Source organism: Polypterus senegalus, chromosome 1, assembly GCF_016835505.1.
Source record: "Polypterus senegalus isolate Bchr_013 chromosome 1, ASM1683550v1, whole genome shotgun sequence".
Lineage (NCBI taxonomy): Eukaryota > Metazoa > Chordata > Cladistia > Polypteriformes > Polypteridae > Polypterus > Polypterus senegalus.
This window is the reverse complement of record NC_053154.1, coordinates 211,525,774-211,552,182: the sequence shown is the minus strand read 5'-3', so window position 1 is coordinate 211,552,182 and position 26,409 is coordinate 211,525,774. Positions and strand designations below refer to the sequence as shown.

Here is a 26,409-nt window from a genome sequence, read left to right as displayed (position 1 = left end):
ACATCAAAAAAGACCTTCAGTAAAGCACTGGTGGTCTGGCTGAGCACAGCCATTTAGAGAAAAAACATGCTCTTCTCATGGTTTGCCCTGCTTCTGGCTGCCTGGGTGCCTGTAGTTCTTTCGGACTTAAGAGCAAGAGACCCTGAAATTGAGAAAGAAGAGCCAGAGGTGTCCCATGGTTACAACAGCTGGAGCCCGATGCAGATGGAGGCCTACATCCCAAACCATGGGGATTCCAAAGAGGAGATGGCACTTCCTACTGGAACAACTGGAAATTCAGCTCATGCAGCACAGACAGGGTGAGTTTGACCGCGGACTACTTGTAGGAATTTGTTTACAAAAGGGTGGACCACTCACTCACCACGCTACACCAAAAAGCTCCAATATGGGAGTCAGGATGTGTCTGCTTCAGTAGTGTGTCAGCAAGAAAGGAACTACTGACTGCAGATTCTGGTGCCAAGTGAGCACTGAGGGAACAGGGACTTCATTTGGCAAGCATCGGGATTGGGTGGGTGACATAATGTGGCTGTTTCAATAGCCAGTGTGCACAAATAGCGCTGAAGAGCTAAGGATTGTAGGATCAGGATAAGAAGTTTGGATTACCTTTACCAGTAGATTGCATTGTGTTAGTGATGTTTGCCTCCCACACATCTTGAGATGGGTCTTCAAGAGGACATTTCATCTTCTGTAACAAGAGGGAAGGTCCTGTGTAAAGCCAGCTCATGGATCACTGCACCATCTTCAGGCAGTATGCTGGAACTGCCTCTGCATAAATGGAAACCTGGTTTAGCTGCACATCAGTATACTTTGAGGCTGTGCGTCAAACTGCCTGCCACTATTGAAAACACTCATGTAGAAAAAGAAAAGCAAACCAACAGTGAGGTGCCAGATGTTTTACATTGTGGGTGGGGAGGATCAAGCAAATGCTGTACAAAACAAAACGGGCAAGTGTAGGGGCGCACAAACCGCTGAGGCTTTTACTTTTTATTTTTGTATTATCATTTGTACCTCACAGCCGCTCCGCTTCACTTGTTACAAACAGTACTAACATCCATCTTACTGGGTATGTAGTGTTGTGTACACTTGGGCAGCTGCCAGGCCCTCTCTGGGACAACAAGCATGGAAACGCCCAAATGCAGCTGTTAAATGCATAACGTCCTGTGTTCTTTATGCTGGCTATTCTGAGAGCTGTCTAGGAAGTGTGGATGCAGTCTGGGAGCTGGGCCTTTCATCTCCCATCACAGGAGGGGACAGCAGGGAGACAAATCATTCAAACACCAAACCTGGTGTTTCAGTGATACTGAGGGGGTAATGGGAGGTCAATGGCATTACAGGCACTCAAAAGCTTTGATTCAAGACAAAAAGTGTGATTTTACTATGGAGCCCATCATGGTGGGTGTCAGCACAATGACACAGTGAGCCACTGGTGGACACTGAACCTTCATCCTGGTTCTTTTACACCAACTCCAACATTACACGCTCCTTATATGGCTGAAGGAGCCATACCACATGCACTTTAGAAGAGGTTGTCCACCAGAAGCTTAGCAAGTTTGAGTCTAGTTATTACATGGATTGTAGACCAATCATGAATTTTTGGGTTGCTACTCTAAAAGGTATTAGTAAGGCCATTTGGGGGACACTTACATGTGGAGAGTGTGTAGATCCAAATGCCACAGTGCAGTGATGAGGACACTGTGCTGCAAAAAGTGGTGCCATCTTTTAGATGAGATGTAAAACCAAAGTCTTGACTCTATGTGGTCATTAAAGATCCCTGGGCATCTTTCGAAAATAGCTGAGTTTATCCTGACATCCTGCTTAAATTGTCCACTCTGGCCTGCTTACCATCCTCTGCCTCTAATTTGACTCCCTCTCACCCCTTCATCACCTAATAATTAATGTACAGTGAGCATACTGGCGCAAGAATGGCTGCCATTGGATCATTAAGGTGCATACTAACACTGATGGTGGATGAAGTTGCTGCAACTATCTATGCACAGTGCTTTGAGTACATGCAGTAAAATAGCTCTATATAAATGTAATTATTATTAATTAAAGAAGCTTGCCAACATAGTTGGATCATGGTCTACAATATTAAATAAGAGTTGAACATTTAGAGGATTATACATCATAACTTGAGCTCACCTTTCTTGTGCCACGGCAGACGTCACATTCTACTTTTGTCACTTTTCAGGAACTGGTGTGCCTTTGTCCATTCACGGGTCCTGACCATGGTGGTGTCCTGTGGTACAGAGAAGTTTATCATCAAATCGCAAAACCCCTGTCCAGAAGGGAAGGCCGACTGTCAGATGGTCATGTAAGTGGGCTTGTTTCAGGCTGGGGACCTGTTCTTCAGTGAGCACGAAGATTCCTGACAAAAGGTTGTCGTTTTGCTTCTAGCAGAAAGCTGAGAGCACCCCATGAAGGCCAGAATATTTTTCATTTTTGTAGATTGTTTCTCAAACAGCTCTCATTTTGCTATTTTGTGCTGTAGCCATGTGAAAATTAGAAGTGTTGATATAACAACAAAGGGATTAAGCACAATTTTCCAGTTACTTCTCATTTGGCTGACATAACTATGAATGTCAAACAGTGACCTGTGGTGATTCCAATTTTGAGTTCTGTCACTAATGCACACATTCTAACGCTGCCTTCAATTGTCGGATACATGGGAAATAATGAAATGTCCGGCAGGAAATTTCACAAGAGGGTCTTTTGAAGTGGTAGGAATGTTATAACATTATTACCTGAGCCCATTGAACTGACACACTTGCCCCTTTTTATTATACAAAGGAAAATGAGTGCTCAGCCAGAAATGGTATTTTGTGATGATGATGCATATTGAGATACTAGATAGCTGCCTACTGTGCTTTCACAAAAAAGGGAGCATACTTCATACTTTAATATCACTTTGGTAGCAAATCATTAATAAACTACTATTTCTCTCAAACCGCCAACATGAATTAGTACTTGAGCAGAATGAAGTGGGAAGGTGCGCCATCCCAAACAGTAACTGTGAAATTTTCATAGTGTACCAACACAGTCTTAAACGGAGCACAGACGTCTTCATGCTGGAGTCATTTATAAAATGACATTTCCTATTCCCTTTAAAGTGATGTTTTTAGTTTCAGTTATCACATATAACAGGCAAGTCTGTTTTTTGGAATACTCCTTTTTGTCACCTTCTGTGTGGTTTTTACATTCTTTCTGTCTCAAAACAGGCTGTTAGGCTGATTGTCAGCCCTAACTTTGTCCAGTGTGCCCTGCAGTAGACTGACAGCTTGTCTAGGGTTGGCACCTGTCTTGTGCCCAGTGCTACTGAGATGACAGTCTGAGTAAAAGGACAGATGGATGTTATTAAGTCAAATACTTTTCACTTTAATTGTGAACCTTACGCTGAGCTACAACATTTTTTTTTACAATATATTGAGATAACAGCCTTAAAATTCCACCTGTTCATTATCTGAAAGAGCTCAATAAAAATACAGAGATGGAAGAAGAATGAGCCATCCCAGATAGCATCAAGCGCAACCAAAGAATAAACTGTTCAGCAGTATTTTATACTCAATTTTAGAAACACTGTGAATAGGAACATAATAAAAAAAGTAGATCTGAGAATCAATTAAAAAAAAATTAATCACAGAGCTGTATGGAATTAATCGCGATTAATCACATCTAACATTAAAACATGCAATCATAAAATAAATACATGAATCATGAAGTAAATATACACTGAATAACAAAATGAATGTAGAATCACCATAAAGCATAGTTTAAACTTAAACAATGTCCTGAAACCTGATCTTTTATCAAAATACTACTTGAGCAAGAACAACCTGAATCTGAATGTCTTCCTCAAAGGCAAGAAAATGAGGCCAATACATTCATTCTCACATTGGTATGGCATATGAGACACAGACGTGCCAGGGCAAAATTAAACGACTGAACCGACTGTAGACTTTGAATGCACTGCTAAAGACTGACTTAACTGAAATAAGCATCGCTTAAAGGGGAATACATTAAAATTTGTGTCAAAACTCTGCAAATGCCATCCTCCATTGTTCATCACCATCAACAACTTTATAGTCTAAACAAGTGTTTTTTCAACTGGTGCCCAATGAGAGCTGCCCATGTGTGTTGTATAGGACTGCCTGTATGAATGGGCAATAGGGAGGAAAAAGCTGGGAAAATGTGCCCAAAGTGCTTACCAAGTGTCGCGTCTGCGACCCCCTCCAGTGTCTCAGATAGTGCTGCCCGCCCCCCTTCGGACAGTTTAGCAAGTGTATACATTTAATGCTTTTGTGGTTGGTAGAATTGTGGAGTCTCTTGGGATTTGTTGGGTTACATAAAGTGTGCTACTACAGAAAAAACGATAGAACACACTGCCCTACTTACTCCTTTGCTCCTGGTATGTCTGGTTGTGTTCTTTGCATAAACTAGCAAAGATACTGTAAACTGGAACAATGGGTAGGGATAATCTTTACACTTCTGTTTTGTCGAATTTTGTCATTATATTAGGGCAGTAAGCACTGTAAGCTACCTGGTAGACTGGCAAGTTAAACACAGAGGTACTAGATAGTTATTTTGGTTTTAGTGATACTCAAAGAGAATGTGTTTTGCACATGTGTGATATGACATTGATTCGATCTTCTTACAGAAACATGACATGAAAGAAAAGAGAGCATAATTTTAACCTAGGCTGCTTTTCTTTAGCTACCGTACCATAAACTCCCTTTCCTTCCCCAACTCTGAACCTCTGTTGGTATGTGTAAATCAAAGAAATGAATACAGTACCACGTACTGACTTATGAAACATGCATTTGAAACCTTTAAATAAAATTTTATTTCTCAAAATTCTTACAACGGTAGTACATAAATATAGTACTGGATAGTTAAGTAATTCATTAGCCTTTTTGGTATTATTGTTTCTTAATGGGTGGCACGGTGGCGCAGTGCCAAGGTAGCGCTGCTGCCTCGCAGTTAGGAGACCTGGGTTCGCTTCCCGGGTCCTCCCTGCATGGAGTTTGCATGATGCCTGTGTGGGTTTCCTCCGGGTACTCCAGTTTCCTCCCACAGTCCAAAGACATGCAGGTTAGATGCATTGGCGATTCTAAATTGTCCCTTGTGTGTGTGCCCTGTGGTGGGCTGGTGCCCTGCCCATGGTTTGTTTACTGCCTTGTGCCCTGTGTTGGCTGGAATTGGCTCCAGCAGACCCCCGTGACCCTGTAGTTAGGATATAGCGGGTTGGATAACGGATGAATGGATGGATGTTTCTTAATGTGTAAAAAAAAAATTTTAAAATGCCACCCTGACTAAAACACTGCCTGATGCAATTCCCTTTGTTGCTGGCTCTGGATGTGACAATATATTTTAACATGTTAATAATGAGGCGGCCCGGTAGCGCAGTGATAGCGCTGTTGCCTTGCAATAAGGAGCCCTGGGTTCGCTTCCCGGGTCCTCCTTGCATGGAGTTTGCATGTTCTCCCTGTGTCTGTGTGGGTTTCCTCCCACAGTCCAAAGACATGCAGGTTAGGTGCATTGGCGATCATAAATTGTCCCTGTGTGTGCCCTGCGGTGGGCTGGCGGCCTGCCCATGGTTTGTTTCCTGCCTTGTGCCCTGTGTTGGCTGAGATTGGCTCCGGCAGACCCCCCGTGACCCTGTAGTTAGGATATAGAGGGTTGGATAATGGATAGATGGATGGACGTTAAACAGGCCACAACAATCACAAAAATTAATGTGTTAACTGTCCCAGGCCTAAAAAAAAGTACACAAAGTTTGAGCTTATTTTGCCTTTTATGATCGTGTGATGGAATTAGCAGGTTTGGAAACAGAGGTATTAATAACTGTTTGCATTTTAACTTCTGCAGTATGAATAGAAGCGTCCTGATTGCAATCTTAAAGCATGAATGAATAAGCCAGGAGTTAGAACATTAGAAGAATCGTGAAGAGAACAGGCTATTGAGCCCAACCTGTTTGTCCATCCTATTCACCTACATTTTCTAAAAAAACAAGCTAAAGCTGGGATTTGGAGGTCCCTAAAGTCCTGCTCTCTACACCACTACTTGGTAATTTATTTATGTGGCTCTCTGCATAAAAAAAACCAAACTTTCTAACATTTGTGTGAAATCTACCCTTGACTTCAAATCACGTCCCTGTGCTTCTGTAGTCCTAGGACTGACTAGTAATGTGTCAGGTTTGCTTTTCAGTACATTTGAAGTATCCATTAACTCATTTTTGGTACACAATGTTTTACACAAATTGATGTCAAGATAACCAGATGACCAGAGCCCACCCACATAATGCAAGACCTTCCATTTAATACCAGTCTTGTGAACACCACTGCATCTCCTCACAAAGCTAAGCAGATGGGAATGATGCTACCGTTATGTTCTTGTGGTCTCCACATCAAGCTCAGGTTTCCATTCTGTTGGCCTTTTATACTTCTGATATTTTAATGCATTTCATGTTTAAATGACCTTGACAAGTTTTAAACTTATATGAATGAGAATAGGGGCCAGCTAACCAAACAAGCTTGATAGAGTGAATGGTGTCATCTCATTAATGCAAAGTGTTGTGTTCGAAGGAGGGACTGAACCATAAATATAATACCACCATACACTAACGTTGCTATCATCAATAACAAAGTATGCTACATGTTTTGTCTAAAGATTGATCAAACTTCACCCGCACAGAAGTCACCGTCACATTCTGTACATTAGAATTTCATTCACCGCAAATTTTAGTTGGACTCAGTGGACAAATATGCTCAGACGACATGGAGGACATACAGGGTAGGAAGGATAGAATTCTGCATTGCTGGGAAGATGGCTGAAGGCTGTAATTAAAAGCTGTGCAGGTTTAAGTTGGTTTCTAAAGGTAAGTTCTCAGTTACATGTCTCATTAAATCAATTTCGTCTTCTCCCTTCAACCAGAATGATAGACTCCTAAGATGACATGGCCTCTTTCCTCAGCCCTTGATGCACACCTTTTCTCCATTGTAAATTCTACCCATTACAGAGTTCATCTTCATCACCCTTGTCATTGAGAGCATGCCAGGCTAACCATGCGGCCTTCCATTTGCCGACAGGTACAAACTGTCCATCAGGCCCGTCTACAGAGAGAAACAAAAAGTCTTGACGTCACTGAAATGGAAATGCTGTCCTGGTCACACTGGGGAAAACTGTGAGGAGACAGGTGAGGAAAAACAGCCTGGTGCACCTACAGTGGGACAGAAGGGAAGAAAATGGGGTTGATGGGTCAACTTGGTCAAGCTCTTATTCTGAGGTTGTCGAGCGTTATTACATGAGACAGTATGTGGCTGGTCAGCTATGGAACAGTTAATGAACTTAGGAGACATCCCTGTGATTTGTTCCACAACCTGGTGAGGGTGTGACGTAGGACATGGAGCAAATTCAGCAATGCCACCAGTGATAAAGAGGCACAAAACATGGATAGACAGATTCTTGGTCTTTTGGTGTAGTGTGTGTCCAGCCATGTGCAGGCATTCCATTCAAGTTTCATCCCTGCCTTGTACACGATACCGCTGTGACCTTTGGATTAAGTGAAGCTGAAAACAGATGCAGCAGAGTAAGCCGTTTAGTCATAAAGTAAAAGCAAATAGAGGGTGCCTATCACACATAGGTTCTGGCCCATCCATGACCATGTTACTGGAGTAAGTGGGATTGAGAATTAATGTATGGATGAATTCAGATTGGTAGAACAGCAGAAACCAGGGCCAGCAAAGCTGCATTTGGCTGCACATTACATTTTGGTATTTGTTTAATTGGTACTAATTATTTTACTACTGTTTACATTTTTCAAAGAATGCTGTCAGGTTGGCATGGTGGCACCTCAGTTTATATTTGAGATGCTGTCCATGCTCAGTTTGTGCGATTCCACAAGTTTCCTTCCATAGCCCACAGAGTATGGAGACTCTAAATTGTCTAATGTGAATGTGCACAGTGAAGGAGGGCTACAGTAGCTTGCAAATGCAAATGCAAGAAAAAGGGGGCCAAGAAAATCAATTGGGTAGACGATTATAGCCAATTCACAGAATCAGGCTTGACATTAGTCCTATAGCAGGTTTCCATCCAACTAATCTCTCTAAGTCTTTTATTGGCCTATTGTTAATTTTTTTTCTTAAATGATTTCTGCCCTTGTAAGATGAAATGAAGACACTTTGAGACCCCATTAGCCCAACATGGTGTTTGTCATAAGCTTGTCTAAACTGTACCAATATATGGCATGTTAGCTGCTCTCCACCATTCAGAGGGGAGTTCATACCCGTAGTGTAGAATTTCAGTAACATCAAGTGTGAGGGAGAGTGAAATGCAAGACTAACCAGCAGATTGGCACAGCAGTGACAGAGCTGTGTAAACGTGTAGAGGGCTTGAGTTTGTCAGTTCTCTCTCTCAGTCCTTGTGTATGGTTAGGAATTAGTGGTTGTGGCTAAGACGAGAAGACCATGGGATCAAGCTCACTGCAACAATTAATACCTCGTATCCGGTCAAGCTCAAACTTTGAGCTTGTAAATACACATGGGCATCCTCCACCTGCTCCAAAACTTTAGAATTCTCTGCCTCTCTAAACCAGACAAATTCAGTCATTTAACATTTAAATTGAAATTACTTTAATTTAATACAGTATTTATACAGTTTATTCCTGATTTGTTTATGGGCTATTTATATACTTATTTTAGTATATTCATTATGGTTTGGGAGCTATGAATTGACCTAAAACAGATCTTTGGGAAATAGGAAAACCAACACAGACATGAAGTTTGCAAAACACCACATAAGATACCAACCAGCTGTGAGATTCAAAACCTCCAGAGGTGCGATGCCAGCTTTACTATTCACTGGATCACTATGACATGTTGGGCAATAAACTAAGCTGGCAGGACATCATGATTACAGAGAAAGATAAGATGACGGGCAGGCATGAGTTAGTTTAGGAGGAGTTTCAAGTTTAAAGTGAGATCACTGAAAGACTCACCAGTGATGCCTTCTTTTCAGGATTTCTTCTGATTCCTTTGCAGAGCCTGTCTCCATATCCGGGAATGTCCAATCGAAACAGGAGTCCAGAGAGGGTGAGGCCCTAAGCTCAGACCTAGGTGAGAAAAGTTTTATTGATCTATAAACCATCTAGCTTGGCACTCAGCATGCCTTTTAGTTTCATTCAAAGGGTACTGAAAAGCAGTAACTGGGACCCATGAGAGACACTGAGGCAAAACCCCAAAGTCTGTGAGATCGAAAGGTTCCAACCAAGCCATCCATCATAAATGCATGCATATAAGAGTCAAGGTTTGCCACAAACACAAGATCCAAATTTTGGTAATATTCATGCTAAAGAACCAAGGACAAGATTGCCAGCTTTGTCTTATGCCATCATAGAATCTGTGAGGAATATGTACAAGCAAGTAATGCCCATTTTTTCAAAACAAAAAAATTTTAAGTGCTACTTCCAAATCTCAACAGGATGCTGTCTCACAATCTGATCCTGACTTGGCACTCCTTACAATCCTTTCTTTAAATTTTATGGCTGGAGCAAACCATAAATTTTGTGTAATTCTAAAAATCTAAATTACAAAGAATCAAATGAAGTTTGAACTTTAGGGTGTAGTCTTAGTTTAACGACTATTAATATAAACATAAAACTGACTGTCATTATAAACACTTCTGCACATTTTCTCTCTGACACACCAATGCTATAGTGTGTCAAGGAATGCTAGTGGGGCTCCTTTATACTAACAGCAATATGACTTCCTAAGTCTCAATGTGAATGTGACAGCACTTTTTATTTTCGGCCAAGTCAGAAGGTTTTTGTTCTATTTGGTAATTCTCTTGTGTGTGTTTGCGGAGGGCAGTTGCTGTATGCTATATGCTTTGTTAAGCTTCTGGAAAAACTTCATTTTCCCTTGGGACCAAAAAGTAATATCCACCTCTCTCTCTCTCTATCAAAAGAAACACATGATTCAAAACGCTTACCCCCTGACATCAGAAGCACCGAACCAGTTGATAATACTGCCCACTTCCCAGCTCCCTCACAGCAAGACAGCAGTATGCATAAAATGAAAACGGCAGCCTCTCCAAAGGATGTTTTGCAGAACGATGTCCAGCACACGTCAGTCTTACAGGATCTGCTGAGTAGAGGTTCTTCTGTGGAAGAATTGGACCTCAACACCACTGGTAAGGGACATCAAGCAAATGTAATTTGAGATTCAAAGACCGAAACCTTAAAAAGCACCACAGGCTTTTTAAAATATGAAGAAAATTTAAAGTATGAATGTATCTGTATACATACAAATTTGTCAAGCAGAACCGAACATCTCTTAACATGCAAGCTGAGGAGTGGGAGCAGAGGTGGTACAGTCAGCATAGGTCCACTGGCAAACTTTGTAGAGCTGCGACTCACTTGGGGCCCACAAAACAAATTGCAATGCATGTGGTCACATCTCTTCGGGAGTTTTAAGATGTACTGAAATCCATTAGCAAGTACTGTTTTGGTTGGGTAGTGTACAGCCATAAATGTAAAAATGTAGTAGCAGCAGCAGCATATTTTCCATGTAGAGATGTGTATTTGTGTTAACTACTTGTGACATCTCCATAACAGTGGATCCACAGCATATAAGATGGACCAGCATGCTGTCTGAAGCTGTTTCTGCACCTATTTGATCAGATTAACAAATGTCTGTGCTTGATCTTGTCTAGGAAACTCAATGTAACACAGCTTGTGCAAATCACAACTTATGTAATTGCGTTCTGCTATTAGTCACCTCACAACAGGCAACCTCATGTACTGACCTGTGGTGGTGAAGCAAGGGGGTAAGTTTGCCAACAGATCCTTCAGTTTACCAATCAATCTACAACCCTATATTCATCTCCATGAGACTGCCACCAAAATGAGGCTTCTGATATGGTTAGGAGCTCAGCAGCATGGAAGGGCCTGCTGGTTTTATAAAGCAAGATAAAAGAGTTTCAGTGGTTTGGGCACACAGATAGTAAGCTCAGTGGTCACCTCACCAGAGGGGTTTACCAAGCATGGTATTGTCAGTCCAGCTCGACTTTGTTGCAGCCTGGCTAGCATAAGTTCAGTAAAATGCAGTGCAGTGTGTTTGAACCAAGCATCATTAATTTCTGTTGCTTTCAGAATCCACAATCAGGCCTTTTGACTAGCACCATATTTTAAAAGATTAAGGGAGTTGGACTACACTAACCTGCTTTACAAGATGTTGCCAATTAATTCCGTTTAAAACATACTTGGCCTATAGAGTCTAAGTAACACATTAGGCTTCATATTTGGTATATGTAAAAAATCTAATATTTGGGTACGCTATATATACTAGAGCTGTGAAATGATTTCAATTTTAAATCAAGATTACTTACAAACTTTTAACCAAGGTGTTTCAGCGATGTTCAGCAGTCCAGTGTGAATGGGACTATTGTACAACTTCGTAGCTGCTCAAACTACAAAAACCTTTGCATTTCATATAAATCCTTGATATATGGCACAATTGTGAAGGTAAGAAATACCAGACCTGGCTGAATGATGTGTCTTAGCCCTGTACCTGCAATTGCATTTGGAGGTTTGCAGTATGAAGTGAGCCATTTTGGAATAAATTGTGCCAGTTAATACTTTACACTTTGGCATAAGTTGAGTGGTACATTCATGGATTGTTGTCTGCTGCAAAGTTTGCTACCTTTAGTGTATTAACATCAGCATCATCCAGGGTCTCTTAAGTGATAAGAAAAGGATGTTGCACTTCTGTGATATATACATTTTCCCAAACTGTTTAGAATGATCAGCAATTTTGTCCTTGGAACCATCCAAGTGTTTTAAATTAAAAACAAGCACCATAAATTTCATCTTTCTCAACCATTGTTAATGCAATAGCTTAGATCCGGGGGTCTCCAAAATGTTGTACTATTTGATGAGAGCTCCCATTAATATAAACCCAACACAATGAAGTGGAGCTCACCTTGGTTATTACTAACAGTAGTCATGGAGCATGATTTTGTATAATAGCAGACCTGTTGTATTTGGGAGTTTTTCACAAGGGATTAGACTTTTTTTGTGTGGTTCTGTATGTCTGCTTTCTTATGCACAAATTATTTTTAATGTAAGAACAGTAGCATGATTAGAAAAGGAAAACAAAATTAAAAAGCATAAAATTTCCATAATTTTAACAGGTCAAAAATAAGGGGAAAAAATCCAAAGGCAATTGTGAAGGTTAAGTGTCTACGTTTTATAGGGTCATCACTGTCAATGTTGGGTTCCCGTTGTGTTAACTTTAAGCACAGTTCTGGTTCTGAATTCAGCTTCTTCCTGCATTTATTTTTAAAGAATGAAGGTTATCAAACATTGACAACTCTGTCTGAAATAATTGCTCTCCACTGTTGATTAACATTTTTCATCTTTTCCTACTTCTACATACGATGGATGTGCTTGTGCAACCTTCTCCAAACAGTTTGGTCCGGATTAGCAGCAATAACACTAAAATAAAATGTTAGATATGTTTATTTCATTATTGATCACTGTTAAAATTAGTCTTCATTGCATGTTGTTCTGCCTTAATCTAAATTTATAAAACTTACGGTGAGCATGTAAAAATGATGGATAAACAGGGTCAGCAAAATTACAAATCTCGTAATGTTGATCAGAGAGAGACCCCACTGTGCTACCTGACTGTGCGGTGTCGGGGCTGGTAAGGGAGTGAGAAAGACAGCACTCATTTTTACAAATCGATCTTGAAACAAGCTGTGGATGAGGCAGGCACCATGAGTTGGAGCAGTGGAATCAAATCACAGCTTAGCATGGACACTCATGTTTAAGTGCCCCGTGTGTCCATTTTTTGCTCTCGTGTGTTAATAGAACTCCGATTTCAAAAAAGTTAGGATGCTGTATAAAATGTACATATAAACAGAATGCAATGATTTGCAAATTTCATAAACTCATTTTGTTCACAACAGAACACAGAAAAAATACCAAATGTTTAAACTGAGAAAATGTACCATTTGAAGAAAAGAGTAAACCCATTTTGAATTTGATGGCAGCAACACGTCTCAAAAAAGTTGACACAGGGCCATAATTACTGCTGTGTAGCATTCTCTCTTCTTTTAAAAACAGTATGTAGACATCTGGGAACTGAGGAGACCAGCTGCTGGACATCTGGCAGAAGAGTGTTGTGCAGTTCTTGTCTGATTTTTGTCATATTTTTCATTTCATGATGCGACAAATGTTTTCAACTGGTGAAAGGTGTGGACTGCAGGCAGGCCAGTTCAGCACTCGGACTCTTCTACTATGAAGCCATGCTGTTGTAATAGATACGGTTTTTTTTATTGGTTTAGCATTGTCATGCTAAAATATGCAAGGCCTTCCCTGAAAAAGACATTATCTGGATGGGAGCATATGTTGCTCTAAAACCTATATATACCTTTCAGCACTGATGGTGCCTTTCCACAAGTGCAAGCTGTCAATTCCATAGGCACTAACGTGCCCACATACCTTCAGAGATGGATGCTTTTGAAGCTTATCACTGATAAGAAGCCAGATGGTCCCTCTACTCTTTAGTCTTAAGGATGCAGCGTCGTATGCTTTTCAAAAAGAATTTCAAATTTCAATTTATCTGACCACAGAACAGTCTTTCACTTTGCCTCAGTCCATTTTAAATGAGCTTTGGGCCCAGAGAAGACAGTGGAATTTCTGGATCATGTTCATATATGGCTTCTTCTATGCATGATCGAGCTTTAACCTGCTTTTGTGGAATGCACGCCGAACTGTGTTCACAAGGCAATGATTTCTGGAAGTGTATCCGAGTCCATAAAGTGATTTCCATGACAATATCTTGACTGTTTTTAATGCTGTGCTGCCTGAGGGCCCGAAGATCACAGGCATCCAATATTGATTTTCGGCCTAGTCTTTTGCGTACAGAAATTTCTCCAGATTCTTTGAATCCTTCGATGATATTACACAATTTAGATGATGAGATAGATAGATGAGATAGACGTTGAGGAACATTATTCTGAAATTGCTCCACAATTTTACAACCTCTGCCCATCTTTACTTATGAGAGAGACTGCCATTCTAAGATTCTTTTTATAACCAGTCAGGTTACTGACCTGTTGCAAATGAACCTAACTGGATGGTAAATGCTCCTCCAGCGGTTTCTTTTTAGAACCGCTTACTTTTCCAGCCTTTTGTTGCACCCGTCCTTACTTTTTTGAGATGTGTTGCTGCCATCAAATTCAAAATGAGCTAATATTTTGCATGAAATAGTAAAGAGTTTCAATTTCAATATTTGATATGTTTTCTATACTCTATTGTGAATAAAATATGGATTTATGAGATTTGTAAATCATTGCATTCTATTTTTATTTACATTTTACAGTGTCCCAACTTTCTTGGAATTGGGGTTGTACATTGATATATGACTACTTTATGTAGAATATTTTCAGTTGCCTATATATGTCTAAAAGCTAGGCAATTTAAATATTGCTAAAGATGTTTTTAATAATGTTACCAATAGTTTGAAAAATATTGTCTTAGATAGCAAGGGGTGTCAATTAACATGGTTATGGAAAAATATTGTGTCAGTTTTTCTGATAATGAATCACACATGTTAATTTTGACACTCCTAACTTATACACATTCAATGTTTGGACTAAAGGAACATGCACATGTTTAGCCACCTCCCAATAAGTCAAAGTATGTAAAGACTGATCAGAAAAAAAAAATTACAGAGAAATGGAACGCCATGACTAGCTAGAGTCACAGCTTTGGTAACTGTGAGCATGTGGCTGCAGCATTTTGCTTATCCTCATAATGCAAGTGGCAGATTTAATCTAGTTAAACTACTGATAAAGGAGTATATCACTTTTGAAAAAAATGTCTTTGGTTTAGGGGATGAAGATAATTTGTGAGGTTTAACATATTCAGTTTGGTCTTGAAGGTAGCACTGACCAAGTGCTTGTTGGAGCTGTACTCCAACTCTCTAAGTAACGTATGCCTTTCCCGAGGTTTCTTCCATTTTTCCCTACAAGGTTTTTTTTGGGAGTTTTTCCTTGTCTTCTCAGAGAGTCAAGGCTGGGGGGCTGTCAAGAGGCAGGGCCTGTTAAAGCCCATTGCGGCACTTCCTGTGTGATTTTGGGCTATACAAAAAAAATAAACTGTATGGGGGTCAGGCACCTCTGAACCTCTCATATACCACTAACTCAATTTGCCTCTGGATTGCAACCTTTTTTAAAACATTACATAAATAATTTATTGAAAAGAAAAAGTTAAATTTGTATTTTTTTCCCTAATTTCTATTGTTAATTACACACTGCACCAAATAGGCACATACTGTAAATGTCTTAGTTAAAGTAATAAGACAAGGTTAGGGTAATAATATGCAATGTTAAATGTACTTCAAAATTAAAATAAAATTACATAATGAAAAAGTATATTATACTAAAAAAAAAACAAAAAACACTACAACATACTGTATACAAAAGAAATTACCTTTTTTCCCCATTTAAAGGGAGATGGGGCCTCATTTATAAAGCTTGCGTCCATACAAAAACAGGCTTGAAATGTGTGTATGCAACTTCCCACATAAACGACAGGATTTATTAAAATGAAACTATGGGGGAACATGCATATATTTATGGCAACTGATTAATCCGTCAACAAGGTGCTATTAAAATGTGTGTTGACATGACAAACATATTAAAGCTCAAATGTGATGAATACACGGTACATACTAAGTTTTTGTCACTCTTTAATCGGGCCAATGCAAGTTTTATAAATGAGGTGCCTGAAGAGTGTAAAGTTAGGTCTGTCTCAAGTGCCTTAAACAATGTCGGAATGCAAAGCAAACAACACACAACTGTTTTTCCACAGGTTGCCCAATTCTCAAGTACCTCACTAAAGCGTTTTCTCCTTTACTCTCAGCCCTGCCATCCTCTGCCTCATAACAACCACCAATTTATCCAGTAAAGAATCCAAACTTAACAACCCCATGACACAAGGCTGTTTAGCTTTATACCCAGCCCCAAGATCACTTCCGTGGAAAGTACCAGAATTACAAAGTGATACAAAAAGAACAGAAGCGTCCTATGAACATGCATACACCAAATTGCAGATCTGTTTCCAGATTTTGGTGGTTGAGGAAATAAAGGAGGACATGAGGCCTGCTGTTTCAACCATTGAAAGTGATAAGCACCAAAGGTCTGTGACAAAGCAGACTAATGGACTGATATGTACTGTGTAACTCAGCATTTGTAAGATTTAGATAAAACAGAGGTCCATTACAAGATGATTTAGACTACACATTCATATAGTACTTAGGTACTGCACAACACAGTTTTTTTACTTAATGTTTGGTTCTTTTCTAAACACTGTATAGTAGTTATGGGCGGTATGACCAAAATTCTATATCACGGTATCTAGGGCTGTGCGATATGACCAAAATCTTATATCCCGATATTTCATTTCATATCCCGATATCACGATATAGTACATTTTCTTTGTATTCAGTGAATAGTTTATATAATCACCACTCCTTTTTTTTCATTTAAATTAAAAAAATCAAAAATGAGAAGTACTCAACTTGTAATTATTTCTGTTCTTTTATTTAGAACATTTGAGCAAATGTTTGACTTAGAATGTAAACATAAAATGTTAATGTATCAAATATAAAACACTTTTCAAAACAAATTACTAAAGGCCCAATATAAAATACTGCTATATAAAATGCCTGACATAAACAAAATGTGAACTGTGGCAGCAATAACTCTCACAACATATATTAAATATAAAAGGATCAAAGCACTAACAACTAAACTATATAAGGCCAATAAACCCTTTAAACAAAATAAATACAAGTCTAACATTAACTGTCAAAACCAAATGTAAACATTGTACTTCAAACTGTAGCAGCAATAAGGCTTACGACAAAAATATATTAAATATATAATATTAAATATAATATTTTTTAGGCTACATTCTAGTAAAATGTTAATTTGCACATCGTAGTGTGGCAAATCTCCATTAATGAGTTACAGCTGATCGCCCCCTGCGTGGGACTGGACGGCGCTAACGTGGTGATGCCGTCCAGCCCCAAGCATGGGGCGATCCGCCGTAACTCGTTAACGGAGATTTGTCGTGTTAATGCAGTTGTGACGTAAACGTAATTTTAACAAGATTTAACGCTGACAGCAAATGCTGCAGGGAAAATTATGCCTTAAGCAAATTGTTTTGGTAGCAATTAATCTTCCAAGCTTTTAACATGCTCGTTTAAATAGTACCTTTACAACTGTAATATCCTACGTGGCCTGCCTCTCAGTTGTAAACTCTCTGCATGCTCGCTCACGTGCTTTTTGCGGAGGTGTAGAAGAGGTTTGTCGTGTTGAAGTCTGTGGTAGCGATCGGTTTGCAGCATAATTTGCACAGTACCGTTTTCTGGTCCGTGTCAGACTCTTCAAATCCAAACCATCTCCATACTACAGAGGTAGCCCCTCGTTTAGGAACAAGGTCCTTCTGTGTGGAGCTACCTGGTGTTGCCTCGTCTTCATCAGCCATGCTAGTGTGTCTGCATCCACGTGGTGGCCATCAAATCAATGAAAAAAATATTGCCGTAAACAGTTTATTTTGCGACACCACAAAACAAACGATAGCGTAATGTGCAGCGATAGACGTTTTCATATTGTCATCCGATATATATCGTTATATCGAACAGCCCTAACGGTATCTTTCAAAATCGTACCGGTTTCACAGTATTCAACGGTATTTTTTTCCCATGCATGATTTAACTACATTTTCCACTGCAGTAGACTGGCTAAGAATAACCTATTCCGCTGCCATGAGAATTGTACATTGTACAAAACAACATTTTAATGTGCACACAAGTATTAATACAGGTTTGCATGGCCCCATAAAGTGATAGTTTTCAAGGGGGTGGCACTAATGAAGAGAAGGAATCACACTGCATGACAGTTGCAGTCAAAATATAAAAATTTTTTATTGAACAAATTTTGCAAACAACTTAAACTAAAATTTTGCCAACATATTGTCAACCATCCAAAGAGGCATTTAGACTTTGTAAAATATTCAGAGGTGCTTGTCAAAAGTTGTATTGCACTGAACATGTCTTAGAAAAGGAATGAATAGTGAATATTTTTTGTAAACCAACCAACTACACTTTCTGTTAATGTTAACAATCTCTGTCCTCTGACACGTTAAAGTGACTTTTTAAACAACTTTACCTTCATTAAACTGCATAATATTTAAACTAATAAATAATAACAATAAAATAAATAAATAGTGCAACTTCCAGTAATAATACTATTACTTTAAAACTTTAAGCCCAGGTACATTACACAGTATTCACCAAAATAAAATAAAACAAGTGCAACTTGGTGATGACATCTTTACCAACTGAACCATCATTAAGGCAAATTGCATTAATATGGACCTTGCTTCAAGCGATATACATAAATAATAAAACTACAACTTGCATTTAAAATGCTATCTGTGGTATAGTGGGTCCGCGGATTCTAAAAAAAATATGGTCCGTTTTTAAATCCATTTTCTCGTGTCCGTCTCCGTGGGAGCGATTGCACGACTGCGAGGAGTCGAGGAGGTCATTGAGGCGAGTCGCACCCGATCGTTCTCAATTCTTTTTGCGTCCACGGAGACGTATATTTATGGGCCGGCAGGATAGGGGGAAGGAAAAAAGAAAAGATAGAACACAAGGAGGTTAAAGATGGGAAAAGGCAGTCATGGGAGACGATCCAGAGACCAGGAAGGTGAAGGCAGCACGAGCTGGGGCTCCGTGAGGGAGTGCAGGCTGAGGCGATCTAGGGGTTGGTTCACCCCACTGACTATGCGTGTAGAGTGGGGCGAGCGAAATGCAAGACCTCCCAATGGATCTGAGGAGCGATTGAGTGAACATGAAGGAAGACGCGAGGTGTGCCAACCTCGAACGGTCTGGCTGCACAGTTTGGCAGCAGCCAAGACAGGAGTTGGCAGAAAGCAGTTTCTGCTGCAAAGGCTCCGCCAGCAACGCCAGTGAAGGGTGAGCCGTGAAGACAGAAGGTGGTGTGCTGTGATCAGGCAAGGAGAGAGACTGCATTTTAATCTCTATTTTAACAGATTTATTTATTATGGATTTTATCCCCACGTTTCACTGGTTTTATGGGTTTGCTATTTATTTGGGTACTGTATTTTTCTGAACACTGCACAATGGACACTTTTGGTTTTACTTTTGACTGTTTTTAACAAAAGCACTTGAGCACTTCCCACCATCCCCTGGCTTCAATGAGATATCTCAGCTCATCTCAGTCATAACTATCGACAGTGTTGGTTCAACAGACTCCCATGTGGGAAGAGGGAGTCTGTAGGGGACCAGTATCGTCACACTATTACACAGTTACCAGGAACAATACAAAGTTTTGAAAAAAATAAAACAGTTTGGCTTGCAGTATTATCCAGTAGTACAGAAACAGTATTCACACATTTGAACATAATGGTCCACAACCGACCTTGTATAACCAAAGGACAAAGCACCTTTTTTCGTCAAAAGTTCTTCTGTGTCATCATGTTCAACTTTATCGTCTGCTACAGCTTCCGTTTAGGAATGTCCTCTGTCCATTTTTACCACTCAATACCTCTACTAACTACTCACGTGTTTATTGGTGCAGCAGTGGAAAAAGGTCCCCCCTTAAACAGTTCCCGCTGTACCACGTTGCGAAGGCTGTTTAGGCTATTTAAAACGGTGTTCCGGTATAAGAAAAATCCATATCATAACAAAAATAAAAAACGTTTTTTGGTATGAACCGGTATACCACCCAGCATGACCGTGTAGTTTTTTTTCCCCTAGAAGGCTAGAACTGTCCCTAGTAGCACCTGATGTCTCTCTGCACATGCGAGCCTCACCTAGTCCACCGGAAACTGATTCTCTCAGGCATTTTATGAAAATCTCTCTAGAAGCACTTGATGACCCTACACATGTGAGCCTCACCTAGCCTTCAGATAGCAGACTCTCTCAGGCATTTTAGACTCTACCTGCTTTAAATAGGATCTACTTTCCAAATGACTGGCCTCCTAACATGGAGCCTACAGTTTTATAAATCAGATTTATTTTTTTGCACATTGACAATTTTTGCCTTACTCTCATAAGCAAAATTTTAGTATGGAATCTAGGCAAGGTTTTATACATGGAGCCCCTGCTTTTCTAGATCCATCTTTATTAATACTGAGTTTTGGAGTATGCAATTGGTAGGCAGAATACAGGGGAACTTAATTCAGTACAGCCCCTCTCTAAAGCACTTTCTATTAATAAATGACTATCTCATTGTCATTTTGTGCATACAAGTCCACCACAGTAACACGTTGTTAGCAAAGCATGACCTTGTAAATATCCATTTATTGAGGCAAGCAGCAGAAATATCTCCTGATTAGCTCTTCCCTCCTGTGTTTTAGTGACTATTTGTTCCTTTTTTTTTGTTTAAATAAACAGATGCCCTATGGCCATTGCAGCACCACAGTTTACTACCTCAACTAGAGACCATCATAAAACAGCAGCTGTGGCCTATTTGGGACTACTTCAACAAGAGCATCCAAGACCTCTCACAAGAGGTTGGGGGCTTGGCAGAGAGCATAGAGGAACTTCGGAGGGGCAGGGAGCACAATAATGAGCCTCTGTCATCATCCACTTCTGAACAACTGGAGGTGAAACTGCAACACCATTCAAGAGAGCTGGAAAAACTGAACATAGCCCTGCAGGCTCAGGCCAGCAAAACAGATGAGCAACTCCACTTCTTGCAGGCCACAGTGCATCACAACCTTAGCAGTGTGAAGATACACAATGACATCTGGTCCAAGCACACACCTGAGAAGATCCAGGTGAGAGGAATAAATGAAGGGGGTGTAAAGCCAGAAAAGTAAGGGAACCAGCAGTAGCTAGAATTAGTATTGGCAGTTATGGAAACCATAACTTTTTTATTACCCTAAATTTCACATTTTGCACTCATTATTATATTCACCTTACACATATTGTATGTTCATGAATTCAAATGTTTTGTGGCTTACAACCTTGCTGCTCATGCTTTGTACTTTGTACACATGCTCTGACTTTGTCCTCAGTGAAGAGTCCTGTACAAAAAAACTGAAGTACATTTTTTTATTAGTCTGTGAGGCATCTTGCCATAATTCTTATTGTAAACGGCACCTTAAAACAAATATTAACTGAGTTTTATGTTCAACAGGCCAACTTGCATTTACTTACTGAGAGCGTGGAGGAAATAAAAGAGAAGCAGGAACAACTGGAGGATACTCTAATGCAAGGAAAAAACGGCAGCCTGAAAACAGATGAGGACATATTAAAGATCCAGGAAGTAATAGATCAGCTACAGACGAAGGTGATGGATGTCAACAATGATATCAACACTTTGTATGATGACTCAGATAAGTTCGATGCCGACATTAATGAGCTCCAAAAAGGCATGCGAAATATGCTGAACAATATGTCAGAAACAGTCAAAGCATTTCGTGTGATGCACATGGAAAGTGGCCTAACTGTGGAAACTGATTTTCAGCATATTATTGAAAGAGTCAACAGTCTGGCAACCAACATTAGTGCTCTTGAGCTTGAGGTAGAAACACTAAATTTAAAGATTGCTGAGCCCTCAGGAGAGGATTATGAGCCAACTCCATACCCAACACCTGAGGATCAGATATGTGACTGTCGGGACTTCAGTTTTCAGCTCAGTCTCCTTAAAGAAGAGATTAGGAATATTAGCAGTGTGAATAAAAAAAACACACAAATGTCAGATGGGACAAATGATGTAGACTCTTTCTGGAAAACGAGAATGAGCAGCTCGGTAGAGGACCTGAAACAGGGTCTCATGCAGATTCAAAGACATGTCAACTTCCAGCAGGACAGTATCAGGATGCTGCTCAGAAATGTCTCTCACCTGCAGTTGGCAGATCACACTGTGCACCAACAGCTACATGAATTGCAGGAGAAGGACAAGGTGAGGGTGGCAGAAATAAACGCTCTGTCCAACACCTTCAAAACTCTTTTACATGATGTTGTGAGACACTCAAAAGTACTACAAGCCCTCTTGGGTGCTGAAGTCCTAGAGTTCACCACAGAGATGTCTAGCCAGCTGGGAGATTTATCTGTTCCAGCTATCCACAGAACACTGCAGGATTCCATTGCAAAACTTAATGAGCAGAAAGAGCACTTATCCAGTGTGCAGGAGAAGATACAGCAAATGTTCCTGCAGTTATCTGAAAGACAAACTCCATCTTATGCCACCAGCCCACTGCCAACCACTCACTCAAGAGGCGTGGAGAAAACAAGTGACAATCTACACCTTGAACTAAATGCTGAACCTCCCATGGGGGACCGTCCAGATGAATCATACCATGATATTTTTGCCATGATTAAGGCACTTGAAGTTCAGGTCTCTCAACTTCATTCAGAGCGATGTGCAAACTACTTTAACTGTGAGACAGACTTGACCACTGCACTGCAGAAATCTATTGATGGCAAGCTGGCTGAAGCCACTACACTCCAGCAAACTCTGGAGAAGTACCTGATTGTGCATTTAAAACAACTTATTAATCACAGTGAACTCATATCAAATATCTCACTGGAAGCCAGTCAGCAGAAGGTGACCAGAAAAGAAGAAAGGAACAGGCAGAAGGAAATTCGAGGAGGAAAAGGGGGACAGAATAAAAAAATAAATAAAATGCAGTCAGGACAAAGGCAAGAGGATTCGCTGTTCCAGTCATTGAGTAAGTAAGCTAGCTTTTTTGGGCTTACAAAGTAAGAGGGTAAACATTTGAAACTGAATCAGTTCCCTTCAAATAATAAATAACAAAGCAAGCACACATACTCATACTAAAGGACATGTAATAACCCAACTGCCAGAAATCCAGGTACAGCACAACTGTTTGCATTTTATAATGCTAGCTTTTACAATAAGCAGAAGGCCTCCACCTAGTGGTAAAACTGGGTATACACAACTGATAAATGCACAATTTTGCATTCTTTCAAGCTCATAAAAGTTACATTTTCCACTCTTTTTTTAATGCAGAATTGTAGCCATAATTATATTTTTATTTCTTAACAGTAAAATAATTAAAACAACATTTAACATACTTGTGTTCTTTTCAGATTCGCCTCACTCACCAGTTATGTTTCTTGCCACTGCCTTTGAAAATCCAGCTTCTGGTGATAGTGCAGTGTTTGGTAAGGTGATCCATAATCATGGCCAGGCATACTCTCCTGAGAGTGGAATCTTCGAGGCACCGGTGACAGGAATTTACCTTTTTGTCCTAACTGCAGACTTTGGTTCAGGGCATGGGCTAGGACAACTGATGAAGGGGAATGCAAGAATTGCTGCTGTTCAACCTCCTCAGAAGAAAGCAGGGGGTCCAGTGACACGGACTGCTCTTCTAGAACTTAAGCAGGGAGAACAGATTCATTTTGAAATACAGAAAGATAGCTTGATAAGAAGTACTCAAGGTGACAACAGCTTTGGAGGAGTTTTACTATTTCGGACTGTCTGATGCCATATATCCTAGAGTGCTCTGCAGCATCCAAAAAAATGACAATACCATATCTAAAGCATCATTTCTTCTCAGCATGTGCTGACCATTCTGCCTCTTTTAACAAATGCACTCTGAAATGCAGAGTACATTTTATTAAAAAAAAGTCTCCGACAGTAGCAGGGAAAGGCTAAAAAAGGAATGGGCATATACACATACTTTATAAAAGATTTTTTTTTTTCCATCAGAAGATTTTATGAAGCCCTGGTGGTGATGTTTCTAAAACAAGAAATGCATCACATATTTTTATATATTTATTGTTTTTTTTTCTTTCTAATGTTTTCTATCCTTGAATATTTTGTTTGTATAATAAATTATCACAAACATGAAACTGAAGTAGAGGAAAAAGTTAATACTATATATAAAAATGTTTCTAAATGAGCTGTTATTTTGATCAACGACCATAGCCTACAGAGTTAATGCGCTTTACCAGTGCCCATTTTAAAGTAAGCTTTAAACAAAAATATTTTTAAAAAGATGTTCTATACAAGTTATATTTTCTAAAAATGGCACTCATACAAAGCCTCAGATGTTAAAATTAAAAGAGATGAATTTATAAATCAATTCAGTTTTACAAATAGGCAACATTCTTGTGGAGAAAAAGATTCATTTGAATTTAAGACAAAAAAAAAATCATAAATTACCATAGGGTCACAAAATCAGTTTTCTCTGTTTTATTGGCTTAAGAGGTGAGAGACTAGTTGTTGATTAACTAGAATGCCTGCTTAATAAAAAAAAAAAAAAATAATTTATAATGCAACGATATGAAAAAGATATATGCACTGTACAGTCACTACAAAAATACTCAACCCTTTTGAAAGTTGTTCTATTTTATAGTTATACAACATTGAACAACATTAAATTTAACGTTTTTTTTTTTTTTTACATTTAAGGCTCTTCTATCTCAAAGTGAAAACTGATCTCTGTCAAACGGTCTAAATTAATTACAAATCATCATACAAAGTAAATGATATTCAACCCCTTTTAAGCTAGTATTCAGTAGATCCAGCTTTGCTAGCAATTCCAGCCCTTAGTTTGTGTGCACTGGTCTCAATCAGCTTTGCACATCTGGACACTGGAATGTTTCCCAAGTCTTCCTTACAAAACCAAGCTCTTTCAGGTTGCATGGGGATTGTGAGTATGTAGGCTTTTTCATGACTGGTAGCAAGTTCTTAATTGGACGACCTTGACTCTGTCACTCCGAGACATTGCTGTTATTTTCATTATTTTCAACTTAAGTAAAACTATCCACTAGAAATGTATATGGCTATTACATTTACTGACTTTACATTAGCTACAAAGGAAAAGGATGTATTATACTGGGAAAGAAAGTTTAGCCATTAGTCTTGATCTTGTCATCTCATCTCAGATGATACTTTCTCTGGAAGTTCTCAGCATCAACAGACATTTTCAGTGGCATGTGTGTTTTGTGTTCCTTTATCTAGGTTTCTGTAGGTTTAGTCACACCTTCTAACGTAGTGTCACACAGTGATCCAGTTATGCTAGCATAAAATACCCGTGCTGATATTTAACAATCAGTTAAATTATCTTAATTCAGTAAGATGAACACATTTCTTTTACATATTTTAGATCCTAATTGTGTACCTTAGTGTTCTTTAGTGATTCAGGACTCAAATGATACACTTGCACCAAACACCATTACAGGTCATTGTTAAAGAGACTTGAGAGTACATGGGTGCTACAAACATCTGCTGGAGGCCAAACCATAAGGCAACAGGAAGTAGTTTACTAAGCAAAATCTGAAACCTGACTTTGCTTATGTAAAGAAAGAGCAGCAAGCATATAATATAAATGAAGGAGTGGAGATTATTGTTATCGGTTCTTGGATCCTCATTAACCCACACTTCTTCGTTGATAACTGTTGCAAAGATGAGTTATGGTCAGTCTCCCTAATGATCATCAATACCTGAAATTCTGGCATATTCTTTCTAGAGTGTCATTCAACTGTGATCCACACTACCCTATAAGATGACAAGGTCCAGATGCTACATACTGATGAGACAAACTCATTGCCCAGTTTCCAATTAAATTTCAATTTGGTTGAGTTTGGAGGATGTTGATGTTAGGTTTAAGTTAATGGTTTCAGCTCAGTCTGGACTGCTAACTGAGTTACCATGCCAAAAGCAAAAGAGGGCAAAGTAACTCTATCCTTCACTATTCAGAGAATAGAGTTTTTGAAAGATGCGGGCCAGACTGAATAAAAAATTTAATAAATAACACGTCTTACATGTAGAGTTGCCAGAAAATGTTGTGAAACATACATGAAAATAAATGAGTACAACAAATTCTGTGTCAACCAGGATAAAGTGCAGTCCTTGTATTTGTAGCAAAGGATTGCAAGAAAAGCATCAAGGCAAAGTCACCAAACGCCAGGTCAGATGAGAACAACATCTGATAAACAAACTGATAAAGCTTATGCAAAAAAAAAGGCAAGTCCCATCAAAACACGTCCAAAAGAAGCCATTCTAGACTTATTCAAGGAGGAACTGACTTCAAACAATCATGTGTCTAAAGAATTCTATCTTTTTAACACTAGAGGCATTGTTTTTTTAAAATCTTAAATTATTTCATCCGCATTCATGTCACAATTCTATCCTTCCTCGAGTTTTCTGAAATTGCTGCATGTTGATGTAACTCTGAAATTTTATTCAGAAAACAATTTTTTTTGGGAAATATAGAAAAGACCTATTACCACTACAAACACCACCACTGCTTATCCCCTCTTACTCACTCTAAACTGCATTTGCATATCTTTTTTTATTTTGAAAAATCCTCTTGTGGTAACTTTTACT

General features: G+C 39.3%; 1 protein-coding gene across 1 annotated transcript; it reads left to right on the top strand.

Annotated features, from left to right (window-relative positions):
* On the top strand, positions 1-24,858 carry mmrn2a (multimerin 2a). Its single transcript, XM_039768494.1, has 8 exons — positions 1-299; positions 2,192-2,314; positions 7,086-7,192; positions 9,036-9,110; positions 9,961-10,185; positions 20,496-20,881; positions 21,244-22,780; positions 23,163-24,858. Exons 1-8 carry the CDS (start codon positions 67-69, stop codon positions 23,555-23,557), a joined length of 3,081 nt encoding a protein of 1,026 aa, XP_039624428.1. The 5' UTR covers positions 1-66; the 3' UTR covers positions 23,558-24,858.
* Positions 24,859-26,409: the final 1,551 nt, after the last annotated feature.